The 13660-nt window shown below is 60.5% G+C and overlaps 2 protein-coding genes across 5 annotated transcripts in view; one reads left to right on the top strand and one right to left on the bottom strand.

Annotated features, from left to right (window-relative positions):
- The first annotated feature begins 5685 nt into the window (after positions 1 to 5685).
- Positions 5686 to 12003, top strand: MRAP (melanocortin 2 receptor accessory protein). 2 transcript variants are annotated; one of them, XM_080658203.1, is made up of 3 exons: positions 5686 to 6157; positions 10547 to 10643; positions 11439 to 12003. In XM_080658203.1, exons 1-3 carry the CDS (start codon positions 6052 to 6054, stop codon positions 11680 to 11682), a joined length of 447 nt encoding a protein of 148 aa, XP_080514329.1. In that variant the 5' UTR covers positions 5686 to 6051; the 3' UTR covers positions 11683 to 12003. The 2 variants fall into 2 exon arrangements, with proteins under 2 accessions (XP_080514329.1, XP_080514328.1); XM_080658202.1 differs by lacking the exon at positions 11439 to 12003 and having other exon boundaries at positions 5921 to 6157; positions 10547 to 11091.
- A 717-nt stretch (positions 12004 to 12720) lies between these two features.
- Positions 12721 to 13660, bottom strand: part of URB1 (URB1 ribosome biogenesis homolog) — a 48059-nt gene continuing 47119 nt past the window's right edge. For all 3 annotated transcript variants that reach the window (XR_013959866.1, XM_080655032.1, XM_080655033.1), the window contains one exon: positions 12721 to 13474. Coding sequence is in view for 2 of the 3 variants with exons in the window: in XM_080655032.1 (XP_080511158.1) it covers positions 13293 to 13474 (182 nt within the window). In the remaining variant the exon portion in view is untranslated. The remainder of the gene's footprint in view (positions 13475 to 13660) is intronic.

Here is a 13660-nt window from a genome sequence, read left to right as displayed (position 1 = left end):
AGGAACGAGGCCTTGTGAGCTGTTTCACCCTTCAGCTGCCACCATTTTGTTTTGTTTGGATCTCATTTCTCATCCATCTGAGATTCCTATTTCATTTTGTTAAAGTGACATTGTTTTTCCTACAGGATGCATGGGTGATAATTATCTAAAAATGATTAATGCTAGGATGAACATTCTTATACATACAGCTTTCTGCCCTTGTCTGATTATTTCATGATAAAGTAACAGAAATTCCCAAGTCAAAGCTTTGTGCACATTTCTTAAAAGCCCAGTAATTCATATTGCTAGATGCCTTGCAGAATGTTCTTACCGCGAATACATCAATAAGCTTTAAGAATTATCAAGAAATCTTCTCTACCTATACCTTTCCCACACACCATGGGATATTTTGAAGCAAATCCAAAGACATCATATCATTTCATATATGTCACAAAGATGTTTAAAAAATACAATCACAATACAGGTATGGAGGGTTGGGTTACAGACCACCCCGATAAAGCAAATATCACAGTAAAGCAAGTGACATGAAGTTTTTATTTCCCATGGAATATACACTGAGCGGCCAGATGATGATGATCTCTGAACGCATAATAACCTGGTCACTCAGTATATATATTAGAGGCCCGGTGCATGAATTCGTGCATGGGTGGGGTCCCGCCAGCCTGGCCAGGGGGAGGGGGCATGGGCGGTTGGCTGGCCTGCCGGTCGAACTCCTGGTTGAGGGGACAATTTGCATATTAGCCTTTTATTATATAGGATATACGCTGAGTGGCCAGATTATTATGCATTCAGAGGTCATCATCATCTGGCCACTCCGTGTATATATACAGTAGACCCTCGGGTTACGTCGGAGATTCGTTCCTAGGGCGCAATGTAACGTGATTTTTGCTGTAAGTCGGAACCCACCTACATAAGCACCCATGTCAACTCACATGGAGCACAGACACAGCAGTAATGAAGTGAAACAGTAAAAAAAAAAAATTTAAAAGGACAATTTCTGATCTTTACTTGTGGTAAATAAATAATAAAAAAGTAAAGCACATACTGTATGTACATACGTTGAAATGATGAAACTTTTTTTTTTATAAATAAATGGGAGATGGTGACATAACCACAAAAGACGTATGTTGAGTCCGACGTAACCCGAGGACTGTCTGTATACATACATAAATATATTTCAGAGAGGAAAGAAGAGACAGAGAGAAACATCAATGATGGGAATGCCACCTGCACGCCCCCCTACTGGGGGGTCAAGCCTGCAACCTGGGCATGTGTCCTGACCAGGAATTGAACTGTGACCTCCTGGTTCATAGGTCAACGCTCAACCACTGAGCCACGCCGGCTGAGCAACAGGGATCCTTTTTTCTTCTGAACGTTAAAAGAGAAGGAGAAGGGTGTGTGGTTTTCAGGAAAACCAGAACACGTTTGAGCTGGGAGCGGGTCATCGAGATGCTGGGTCCACGCGCCGCGCCCGCAAGTGGGACAGCGGAGACCCTGTGGGGTGCAGACGTCATGGGCCGTCAGCGGCCGGGATGAGTGGACATCTGGGCTGTTGCAGGCCCAGCACCCGCCCCCGCGTCTTGGGCAAAGAGCTCCCCCAGCCCCTACCCCGCACGCTCCCAGCAGTGGCTGTGTTGGGCCTCCCATCTCAGGTCTGCCCCCCCCCCCCCCCCGACCCAGCGGTGGGTGTGCGGCTCTGACGGCCTCAGCCACCACCTCCCGGCCTCATCTCCGGGTTCCAGGAGCAGGGGGCGGAGCGAGGGCCGCCCAGTCCATCCCTGGAGCGCTTTATGCCAAGGCTGGGAGGGAGGGTCCTGGCTCACCCCTTCCTCTGGGTGAGGGAGTCCTGACCCCAGGGCTGCCATGGGCCATGTCCCCGGCGGCGGGGGAACCGCCTGGCATCACACCGACCCTCAGAGAGAAGCCAGGCGCCGTTTCCACTGATCTCCCCTCCTCCCCCCCCCCTGCCGCTGTGACGCCCTCGGCATGTGCCCGGCCACCCAGTGGGCATCGGGTTCCGTCACTCCATGGTCCAGACCAACCCAGCTTTCCGTCTGGAACGTGGGCACACGGAGAGGACAGCGTCATGTAAGGGAAAACGTGTTTCCAGGCTACATCCCCCGTCCCGCTTTCTTCTCAGGCACCCCTCTGCCCCCCCACATTCTTCCCGTGTCCTGGGACTCAAGCCGAGGAAGGCTGCAGTGAGGCGGCAACAGCGTTGAACCCCTGTAGCCAACACCCGGAAACCTCCCCCTCACCCAGGGGGTGTTCTCTACACGCGACACAGGCTGACGTGCGCTGAGCTGTGGCTCCTGACTGTGGGGCAACACGAGGGAGGCGGGAGGGCCCGGGAGCCGGGAGCGAGCGAGGAGGTCTCACCCGTAGCGGACGGGCTGGGAAGTGCAGTACGGACACTCGCAGAGAATGGAATAAAATAACGAATAACCAGGAGACGTAAAAAGTGGGGGACAGAGACTCACGAGCAGTCAGGAAGCAGGGGCCCTCCACCTCGAACAGCTGCACCCATACCAGGTGCCGCGGGCCCCTTACCGAGCGGGTGAATTACAGGAGAAACGGGGCGAGAAACGGGACGGCACGCTGGCCGGATGCTGGATCCTGTGAAATAAACCCTCACCTTACCACGTGTCTGTGACTGTTCCAGTCCGTATCTCTGACGCAGGATTAAAAAATAAAACCATAGCCAAAACTGGTGTGGCTCAGTGGATAGAGCATCGGCCTGCGGACTGAAGGGTCCCGGGTTCGATTCCGGTCAAGGGCATGTACCTTGGTTGCGGGCACATCCCCAGTGGGAGGTGTGCAGGAGGCAGCTGATCGATGTTTCTCTCTCATCGATGTTTCTAACTCTCTATCCCTCTCCCTTCCTCTCTGTAAAATATCAATAAAATATAAAAAAATAAAATAAAATAAAACCATAAACTATTATCCCACCTTCCTCCCTCCCTTCCTCCCTCATCCCTTCCTTCTTCTCTCCCTCCTTCCCTCCCTCAACCCTCCTCTCTCCCTCCCTCCCTCGCTCCCTCCCTCCCTTGCTACATTTTCCAGTGGGACATATTTAATTCCATTTGTTTGCAGTTTTCACTTCCATGTGACAAGACGCTGATTGTGAAAGTGGACTTGCGGGTCTGATGATAATCTTGGCCTGAAGATGCACATGCGCACGCCCTGGTGGGCGAGAGGACGGGAAGACCTCTAGTAAGCGCTGCCGCTCCCGGAAGGCCACGGTGGCACTCCCGCGGGCAGACCCCTCGGAGCCCTTGCCCGAAGCACTGTCTCCCGCCCTGAGTTACAACCGAAGCTGAAGGGGAAGCTGTGTTCCCGGGGGGGCTTTCACAGGAACGGGGTGCTCCTTAGCCGGGGTGACTCCTGGTCCAGCACAGGGCCCAGGTGGGGGGAGACACGTGGACAGGGAGGAGAAGGGGCGCGTGGGGACAGGGCCTCAGCAGCTCCACAGTACTCTGCCTCGGGGGTGGCAGCCCATTTTCCAGGCGGAAAGCTGGGGTGCGGGCCTTGGGGTGGCCTCCGTGCTGGGCTCAGTGACCAGCAGCTGCCATCAGGTCATCACACACTTGGTGGCTTAAGGCACCACGATTCACCATCTGACAGCCTGGACGACAGCCGGCTGAGGTGAGCGTGTGGGGCTGACACTGGGGCGCTGCCTTCCCGCCCCCCCAGGCCACCTCATTCCTGGGTGCTGGTCCAGCATCGTGCCCCCCCATTCTGTTGTCACATGACCTGTTGTCAAATCCCTCTTCCTGCTTCCTGGAGGCTCACCCGAGCCCATGGATGACCCAGGCGAGTCCCATCGCGGCCCCAATGCAGTCCTGCCGGCATTTAAAGTCACGTGCGCAGTGCCGGGGGCCCGGATGTGGGTATTTGGGGGGCTGTTATTCAGCCGCCACGTGGGACAAGCCAGGTGGCCTTGTGGGCAGACACACCCTTCAGATGAGTGGACACCATGCAACCCTGCCCGCTCCGGCTCTCAGGCCTCAACCCCCGCCCCGGCTTCCCAGGCCTCCAGCCCGCAGGCTCCGCACCTCCGCAACCGCAGGAGACCATGCCTAGAACATTCCTCAGTGCGTGTGCATGTGTGTGCGCATGTTTGCACACTCGTGGGTGCCTGGGTGTGCACACACGAGTGTCTGTACGCATGTGTGTGTGCATGCGTGTGTGTGTATGGCTGTGTGTGTGGATGCACGGGTGGTCTGTGAGTGTTTGCACATGTGTGTGTGCATGGCTGTGGGTGTGTGTGGACGCATGGGTGGTCTGTGCATGTGTGCACATGTGTGTGCGCATGGCTGTGTGGGTGTCTGTATGCATGGTGGTCTGTGCGTGCGTGTGTGTGCATGGCTGTGGGTGTGTGTGGACGCACGGGTGGTCTGTGAGTGTGTTTGCACACGTGTGTGTGCATGACTGTGGGTGTGTGGACGCATGGGTGGTCTGTGCATGTGTGCGCATGGCTGTGTGGGTGTCTGTATGCATGGTGGTCTGTGCGTGCATGTGTGTGCATGGCTGTGTGTGTGTGCATGGGCGTGCACACACAAGTGACTGTACGCATGTGTATGCGCGCGTGTGGGTGTGCATGGCTGTGTGTGTGGACACATGGTGGTCTGTGAGTGTGTGCGTGTGTGTGTGCATGGCTGTGTGGGGGTGTGTGTATGCACGGGTGGTCTGTGAGTGTGTTTGCACATGTGTGTGTGCATGGCTGTGGGTGTGTGTGGACGCATGGGTGGTCTGCGCATGGCTGTGTGGGTGTATGCATGGTGGTCTGTGTGTGCGTGTGTGTGCATGGCTGTGTGGGTGGTCTGTGCATGTGGCATGTGTGTGCATGGCTGTGTGGGTGTGCGTGTGTGTGCATGGCTGTGTGGGTGTCTGTGCGTGTGCGTGCATGGCTGTGTGGGTGTCTGCGTGTGCGTGCGTGGGGCTGAGCACTGGCCGCAGGCGGTGATGGCAGCTGGAGGCGGGGCACGGCCTAAGGGCTCTCCAGTGAGGGAGGCCGTTGCCTCACCGCGTAGCTCCCGGGTTCTGTCTGTGCGGATGTGGGGGGTGCGTTGGTCCCGAGATGGAGGATTTAAAGATTTCTGCTGGAGCACCCAGGAGGTTTAACCCTCACGGAGCTGCAGACCACGGCACGTGCGGGTGTCGCCTCGTGGACCGGGTGGCCGCAGCTCCACCCGCGAGGCCAGGTCCCCGGGCTGCGTCCACACCGTCCGTGCGCGCCCTCCGGCGGTGACCCCGTGGAGACGTGGGAGGTGGGTGCCGGAGGGCAAGGCCCCAGCGCTGTGTGTGAGCGCCCGGCCCTCGGAGGCCGAGCCAGGCTCCTCTCCGCCCCGGGGACGCCCCTGACCGTGCGCCTCCTGGAGGCGGCCCCACGGACCCCCAGCACGCTCCCCCCGCGCCCTCAGCCGGGCCGGTGACCTGCGGGGCTGTGTCCCCAGAGCTCGACCCATCCGTTGGGGCCTCGGCCCAGACAGCAACCTCGCCCATCGTCGGAGCCCCGGGTCTCGGGGGCCTAGATAAACGGGGGGCGCGGGGTAGGGGGCTGCTCTGGCCAATGAACCGGCGCTGTGGACACGAGCAGGTCACAGTTCAGGGCCCACGTCGCCGTCTCCGCCTCGGATGACGAATCTGAGCCAGTGACGGCTGGTTGCTCAACGGACCAGCGCCGCCTCGGTGTGGGCCAAGGGCAGCGCCAGGCCTGCGCTGGGGATTTAACCTGTTCACACACTGACGGCCGGAAAGGGACGCCCTCCCAGCGCTCTCGGCCCCCCGTCCTCCCGGGCCCAGGGTCTGCGGTCCCGTCCGGCCCTCGCCCGCAGCTGTTTGCCTTGGAGCCTCGTCAGGAAGGGGCCGTGGAGAGCCCAGGGCGGCCAGCAGGCGGGCCCGCACCCCCCGCCTTTCTCCAGCCAATGGCTCCAGCCGGGGGCGGCCTTGGGCCCGAGACCCACAGACACACTTGGACGCTTCCCCGAGGCCGGTTGGCCAATCTGCGCCGCGGCCTGCGCAGCGCCGGACACGCCAGCGGCCACGGCCATGGCCAACAGCAGCAACGCCTCGGCGCCCTCCTACGGCTACGAGTACTACCTGGACTACCTGGACCTCCTCCCCGTGGACGAGAAGCAGCTGCGAGCCCACAAGTGTGAGTCCTGCCCGGGGAGGCCAGCGGGCGGGGCGGGGCCCCCATGGCTCTCTCTCCACCCAGCGGACCGCTCAGGGGTGGCCGGGACCCGCCCCGCGCTGGGAGGGATCCGTGAGCGGGGACAGTGTCCGTCACCGTCCTCAGAGAGTTCGGGACTCGCCTGAGCAACGCCGACGCTCCGGGGCACCCGTGCGGTAACACAGATGTCCTGAGAGAGGATCGTGGGCCCGGGGCTCCGGCGAGCGAGGTGCATGCCTTCGCGTGGCAGGCTTCGGGGTCCCCGTGTCTGTGTGCAGACCCGGGAGAGAGCTCGCTCGCTGTCCCCTGAGAGGTCTGACACGATGAGTCTATGAAATGCCCTCGAGGTTAGCGTCGTGCCGCAGGAAGGACGCCCGGAACGAGTTAACGCCTTGGCCCGCCTCCCGTCCGGCTCCATCTCTTGGGTAACTCCGGGCTTTGTCAGCAATCCCTTGAGATCATTCCAGCTTCTCGGGCAAGATAACAAGTTCGCCGAGGAGATACATGAGCAAGAAAAACAAAACAAAGGCCCGGGGACCCAGCCCTGCCCTCCCCGAGGTCCCAGCCCTGCCCTCCCCGAGGTCCCAGCCCCGCCCTCCCCGAGGTCCCAGTCCTGCCCTCCCCGAGGTCCCAGGGTCCCCGGGGGTTTCATGAACGAGTCACACACGTCTGTCCAAGGCGGACGCATCGCCAAGGACCGGAGACTTTCACATGAGGAGGGAGGTGGGCTCCTGCCCACCAGCTCAAAACGGAAATCGTCCCATGTCCTTATTTAAAAAAAAACACACGTTACTGATCTCAGAGAGGAAGGGAGAGGGAGAGAGAGAGAGAAACATCCATGATGAGAGAGATTCATGGACTGGCTGCCTCTTGTTGGGGATGGAGCCCACAACCCGGGCCTGTGCCCTGACCGGGAATCGAACCAGGACCTCCTGGTTCACAGGTCGACGCTCAACCCCTGAGCCACACCGTCCGGGCCCAGGGATGTCCTTTAAGGGTGGAGTTGCTTGGGGGAAACCGTTAAGAATCACGAAGAAGCCATCGGGTGGGTGAAATTAGCCCATCAGTACGACCCGGGGGTCAAAAACAAACAGCGATCTCCTAACGGAGCAAAGTTGGTGTTGCCCCTGAAGGTAATTCCAAAAGAGGAATTTGCAGATGTTGCTAGTGTTTGATCAGAACGTGCGTTTTAGGGACATTGGCACGATTCTATGGCCGAGAGGGGAGGGCTATTCTGAAGGTCAGTATTCATTGGGAATTGTAAGTTTGAGGACTTTTAGTTAAAAAGTCAGGGTTTTTTTTACTGATTCCTTACAGAAAACTGGTCGCAATGAGCAGAGCACCAGGTGAAACAGAAGTTGCTTTCTCTCCCAGGTAGTTGTCTGCGGGCGGGTGCGGGGCTGGCCCCACGCAACCCTCAGGAACCAGCCTCCCCGGTTCCTCGCTCTGCCCTCGCCCCCACGCCCCACGCCAGGCTCCATGTCACCGCCGTGTCCTCACCCCCACGCCCCACGCCAGGCTCCAGTCACCGCCGTGCTCTGGGCAGAAAACATGGCAGGAGGGTAAGAAGGGACCAAGGGAGCAGAAGCCCGCCGTCCCTGCAGAAAGACTGCAAGAAACTGTCCAGGAAAAATCCCACTCACACCTCATTGGCCAACACCTTGTCACATGCCACACCTAGCTGCAAGGGAGGCTGGGAACTGTAGTCTTTCTCCCAGACAGCCATGTGCCCAGCAATCAGCAGGGGTTCTGTTACCCGGGAAATGCGAGGGGGCGGGGCGGGGGGCAGTAGGACTGACAACCAGCAATCTATGCTCACATCTTACTTCTGTTGTTGTTAATCCTCACGTGAGGATGTTTCTTCCATTGCTTTTCAGAGAGTGGAAGGGAAGGAGGGAGCAGAGGGGGGCGGAGAGAAACATCGATGTGAGAGGCACTCGACTGGTTGCCTCCTGCACCCACCCCAACCAGGGGTTGGGAGCCAACCTGCAACCCAGGTATTGGACCCTCGACCCCTGGCTGTGCGGGCTGACGCTCCAACCACTGAGCCACACCGGCCAAGGCACAGCTTATATTCTTGCGAGTTAGAAGGATGCAGCGATACCACTTGCCACAAACCCTCTTCACAGGACAATGTATTCTATTTACAGATCATTGCACAGCCAGTGAATGAGGAGCTATGCCATGTGCATGGTACATACATATGATCTTATTTAACCTGTGTGGCAGTCTATATAACACACACTATCAGCCCATTTAACAGACGAGGAAGTGGATTTAGAGGTGTGAAAACCCCAGATAGCCTGAGATCAGGCAGCTAGAAAATGGCAGTCAGAATTAGAACTCAAAACCGGGGCCTCGGGCCGTGACCCCTGCGTTAGTCCCCAAGAAGGGGAAGATCTTGGAGTTCTCTGCCAGGACCTGGGACTGGAATGTGAGCACATTTGGAGGCTTAGTGTTTTCCCTCAACAAAACGTAGGTGCCTCCTGTGAACAGCAAGTGTTTCAATGGAATGAATTTGCTGCCTCCAAGTTCGGATGCGAAGGCCCCCAACATGCCACGCAGCCCGACCCCGCCACCCAGGGCCTTCTCCTGCCACCCCTCTGTGGCCGCCGCACTCCCCTTGTCCAGCCAGTGTCGCCCCGGAAAGGAAGGGAGGAACCAGGGGAGGGTGTGGGGAGGAGCGGAGAGGGAGGGAGGGAGGGGGGAGGGAGGGAGGGGGGGAGTGGGGAGAGGGGACGTTTGGGCTGGCACTGGGCCTTGCATTGCCCAGCTGTCTGGCTGTGAAAACAAGCCCTCATGCTGAACTCCCAGCGGGCGAGGCTTTGCCGGAAGGGACAGGACGTCCTCCCGGAGCAGAGGGCCTCCCGGGGGAAGCGAACCCTCTCTCCGTGGCTGCCTCTCGCAGAACAGGCTGAGGGCTTCACAGGAAGCAGCTCCGCCTCCTGAGGGTCTGGCAGCTTCACTGTCACTTGTCCGCAGGGCTGTGCTGTGAGAGGTGTTGTCCCACGTCCTGCTCGTGGGTGGGTGGGTGGGGACACTGACCCAGGGCAGGGGCAGAAGCCTGAGAGCCCGTGGGGGTGGGGGAGGAAAGGCTGGGGAGGGGGAGGGGGAGGGGGAGGGAAGGCTGGGGAGGGGGAGGGGGAGGGGGAGGGAGAGTTCCCAACTGCCAAGGCTGGAAGCTGCTTCCTTAGAGGCGCTGACAGAACTGACCTAGGTGCTCAAGAATAAGTTTTTATTGATCTCAGAGAGGAAGGGAGAGGGAGAGAGAAACGTCAACGAAGAGAGAGAACCGTGATCGGCTGCCTCCTGCACGCCCCCCACTAGGGATTGAGGCCACCACCCGGGCCTGTGCCCCGAGCGGGAATGGAACCGTGAGCTCCTGTTCCCGGGTCGACGCTCAGCCACGGAGCCCCGCCGGCCGGGCCGTCCCCTGTGGCCATTGAACCCAAAGACGCCACGCAGCCCTGCCGCCGCGCAGCAGCTCCCCCGCCACTGGCCCAGGTTCCCGAACTGGTGGGGCCTGGCACCCGGCCTGCCGGTTCTCCACGCGGGTCTAGGGCGTTTCCCGGGTGCCCCCCGCCCCTAGCCTCTGGCCACAGACACAGCCAGTGTCACTGCACACGTGCCTTTCCTCCTGCTGTTGCCCCGGCTGCCTGCCCGGCAGACAGGAGGGCCCCTCTCTTGTCTCTTGTCTCTCTCCAGTCCCCCCCCCCCCCCCCCCCGGAGCAGGCGGCCGGGGAGGCCTGGGCGACACTCCCGCGGGGAAGGAGCGCTCTGCCCACAGGTGCTCGGCGTGGTCTCCCGGGCCAGGCCCCTGCCGGCCTCTTGGGAGGGGAGGCCGCCCGTCACAGGAGCTGCTGGGCCCTTTCTTCTCCCTCCCCAGGAGAAAGGGAGCGGGGGAAACCCAGCTGCTTCTTTTTTAAAAATGTGTTTTTATTGATTTTAGTGAGGGGAGAGGAGAGGGGGAGAGAGAGAGAAATATGGACCGGCTGCCTCCTTCACGCCCCCTCCTGGGGATCGAGCCCACAACCCGGGCCTGTGCCCTGACCTGGAATTGAACCGTGACCTCCTGGTTCACAGGTCGATGCTCAACCCCTGAGCCACCTTCTGAGCAGCAGGAGCAGCTAAAAAAGTGCACCCATCGGCACTGCTGGTTCATTCCTGCTTCCCCTCGACAGACAACCCTTCACCACCCTGTGGCCAGGGCTCTGGGCGAAGCCACTTCCCGCTGCCGTCACGGCCCACAGCCCAGGGGACAGCAGAGGATGGACATCGCCCTCACGCTCCCCAGCTCCCGCCCCCCGCTCCCCCCCCGCCCCGCGCCGGGCTGGTGTCCGTGGGTCACACACGCACCTGTCTCTCCTGCAGACTCCGTGGTGATCGCCTTCTGGGCGAGCCTGGCCGCCTTCGTGGTGCTCCTCTTCCTCGTCCTGCTCTCCATGTCCCGCCGGGCTCCCGCGGCCAGGTGTGTGCGGGCCGGGTGCGTGAGGGCCGGGTGCGTGCGGGCCGGGTGCATGAGGGACGGGTGCATGAGGGACGGGTGCGTGAGGGACGGGTGCGTGAGGGACGGGTGCGTGCGGGCCGGGTGCGTGCGGGCCGGGTGCGTGAGGGCCGGGTGCGTGAGGGCCGGGTGCGTGCTGGTCGGGCTCCTGTGGCCTGGGTGCGTGGGGGACTCAGGGCCGTGTGGTGAGGAGCTGCACATCCACGAACAGCACCGCCACGGGAGGAACGAGGCCCTGACGCCCGCTCCCACGTGGGTGAGCAGAGGACATGAGGCTCAGTGATGCTACTGACGGGAAGTGTCAGAAGAGGGAACTCCATGGGCAGAAAGACTGGCTGTTGCTAACGGGTACCATCTTTGGGGATAAAAATATTCTGAAACGGACTGTGGTGCCCACCTGGTGTGGCTCAGTGGTTGAGCACTGACCTATGGACCAGGAGGTCACAGTTCGATTCCCTGTCGGGGCACATGCCTGGCCTGTGGACTCACTCCCCAGTGGGGGGCATGCAGGAGGCAGCTGGTCAATGATTCTCATCACGGATGTTTCTCTCTCCCCCTCTCCCTTCCTCTCTGAAATCAATAAAAACATATTAAAAATAATAAAATAGAGTGTGGTGATGGTTGCAAAGTTCAGTGACTATGCTATAGCTCATTGACTTTACATTGTAAAGTGTATCTCACTTAAGCTGTTAACCCAGCGGAGCAGGGGAGGGACTGTCCTACGCAGCCCTGACGCCCGCCTCCCACCTCTGTCCACAGGAGCAATGCCCCGCACCACGCTGCGTGCCCCTGGAGCCTCCACGTCAGCCTCCCCTTCTGCATCCGGAGGCACCCGCTGCTCCAAAGGGCCCCCCAGGAGGCCCCGCCGGCCCCACCCAGCTCAGCCAGGGAGCCATGCAGCAGGGCATCCGGGCCCTCCGCCTTGCCCCCCACCGCCCCCCAGGCCCACCCTGCTCTCCTGCGGGAACGGGCCCTGGACGGGGACCCCCACGGCATCAGCTGATGTCGGCCACAGCCCAGCCGGCCTCCCACTGGAGACGGTCCTGCACCAGCGAGCGACGGCCACTCCGAGGGACTCAAAAACCGGACACGTGCCTCCTGAAAGTGGAAGCGCAGCCTGCCAAGAACGACCACAAGGAGGCGCTGACGTGCACGTGTGCACCCGCACTGGTCCCCGCACCAGCCGCCTGGCCTGGCCGGGGAGCAGCCCCACACGGCAGAGCTTTAGCGCCCCAGCCGCTTACTCCTGTGCTCACTCTGGGAGCGTAGAAAAAGAATACACACAAATACAGATTAAATTAGTCACTCACTAATCTTTCCTGCCACTTTCTAGCCTCCACTATTACTGCTGCAACACTGTATCGACCTCGAGTTCCCGGATGATCTGTAGCTCTTCTAGGTTCCCAGGGCGGGTGGCCTCCCCAGACTGGGGGCCGTGGGGCGGAGGGAAGGCGAGGGGCCACTGAGCTCCAGGGAGGCAGACGGGGCGAGGAAGGAGGGGTCCTTCCCACGGGACCCAGCGTGGAGGATGGGCTGCAGGGGGAGGACACGCTGCGGGGTTGGGGGCGGGAGAGGGAGGCAGCTCCTGGCCGCCCGAGGATGAGCTGCTTTGTGGTGATGGGGACTGTGCAGACCAGCACGCTCTTGTCTGGGTTAAAACCTTGTCATGAAGGAAGCAGGAGGCTCGACCCTGGGCGTGGGAACAAGAGCAGGCGCTGAGGCTGAAGCCAAGCCTCTCCGGAGGTGTCACACGGGCCAAGGGCAGCCACCTCCCGGGGGACAGGCAGGGAGGCCACGGGCTGACAGGTGACGAGGCCGAGAGCCGGGAGCCCTGGCGTGCGGGGTGCGGGGCACACAGAGCTGAGGGACAGGCTAAACTTCTACACGGGAAACTGCCTTGTCCACATTCCACGTGCGTCAAGATGACACCAATCAATCAATGAGGGGTCTTAGAAGTCAGACCCTGACCTCAAACCTGCAGGTCTCTGTGGAATAAAACCAGCTTTTAACGTCAATTAAGCAAAACACAAAAACTTAACAAAAATAGACATTTATTATCAAGTTAAAAATACAGGCTGCCTTCCTAAGCAGAGGTCAGGTGACTGCACCCATGAGGTTCCGAGCAGCCCCCGTGGATTTAATGAGTTAAACGGCGGCGGGAGCTTCCCTGTGACAGTTACACGGAGCCGTGTCCCGGTCACCACAAACCACCCTGAGCGTCTCCGTCCGTGCCCTTTTATTTTACGTGACACGTCTGTGGGCGTTCAGCTTTAGCTTTGCACAGGAACCCCCGCGTGCTCAGTGCCACTCGCTGGGAGGAATTTCCTCTAAGAACGAGGAACGAGAAAAGGCGGCCCACCCATCGCTGTGCGGGCCTGTGGCCCCGGAGGAGCCCGGCACCGTCACGCTGACCGCCCCACGCAGTCCCTCCAGTCTGTTTACTGTCCGATAAATAGTGAGCTTTTCCTCCAGGAGCCCGGCACCGTCACGCTGACCGCCCCACGCAGTCCCTCCAGTCTGTTTCCTGTCCAATGAATAGTGAGCTTTTCCTCCAGGAGCCCGGCACCGCACACATCCCTGCCGCCTCGTGGGCTCCCAGAGCCTGCGGGGGCGTCACGCGTCCGGGGCCAGGGCGGCGAGGTCCTCGCAGAGCCCGACGATGGGCTCCTGGCCCGCGCCTGGTGCGCCCTCCGCAGCCTCACGGACCATCTGGACGTGGGCGAGGAGGGTGTCTGGCCGCTGGGCCCCCAGCCAGACGTCCTGGATGAACAGGGACAGCAGGAAGGCGGCGGAGGCTGGGGAGGACACGGGGCCGTCAGGACGCGGATCTCCGCGGCTAGAGAGCCGTCAGCCACCCTCGCGGGCACGGCCTCCTGAGCGCCCGATGAACCGGGCCCACGCCGGCGGCCACCGAGCGGGCAGGTGTGTAAAGCAAACGCGTTCTGCCTCCGCTTAACTGCGGGTTCCTCGTTCCTGCTCCC

The sequence above is a fragment of the Plecotus auritus genome, assembly GCF_963455305.1.
Source record: "Plecotus auritus genome assembly, chromosome: 2".
Taxonomy (NCBI): Eukaryota; Metazoa; Chordata; class Mammalia; order Chiroptera; family Vespertilionidae; genus Plecotus; species Plecotus auritus.
This window is presented reverse-complemented; position numbering and strand designations above follow the sequence as displayed.

What these genes read in the sequence shown, in the direction of transcription:
- MRAP (XM_080658202.1), top strand. Translation starts at nt 6,052, where the DNA reads ATGGCCAACAGCAGCAACGCCTCGGCGCCCTCCTACGGCTACGAGTAC. An exon ending in GCAGCTGCGAGCCCACAAGT is followed by an intron (nt 6,158 to 10,546) that starts GTGAGTCCTGCC and finishes TCTCTCCTGCAG; the next exon opens with ACTCCGTGGTGATCGCCTTC.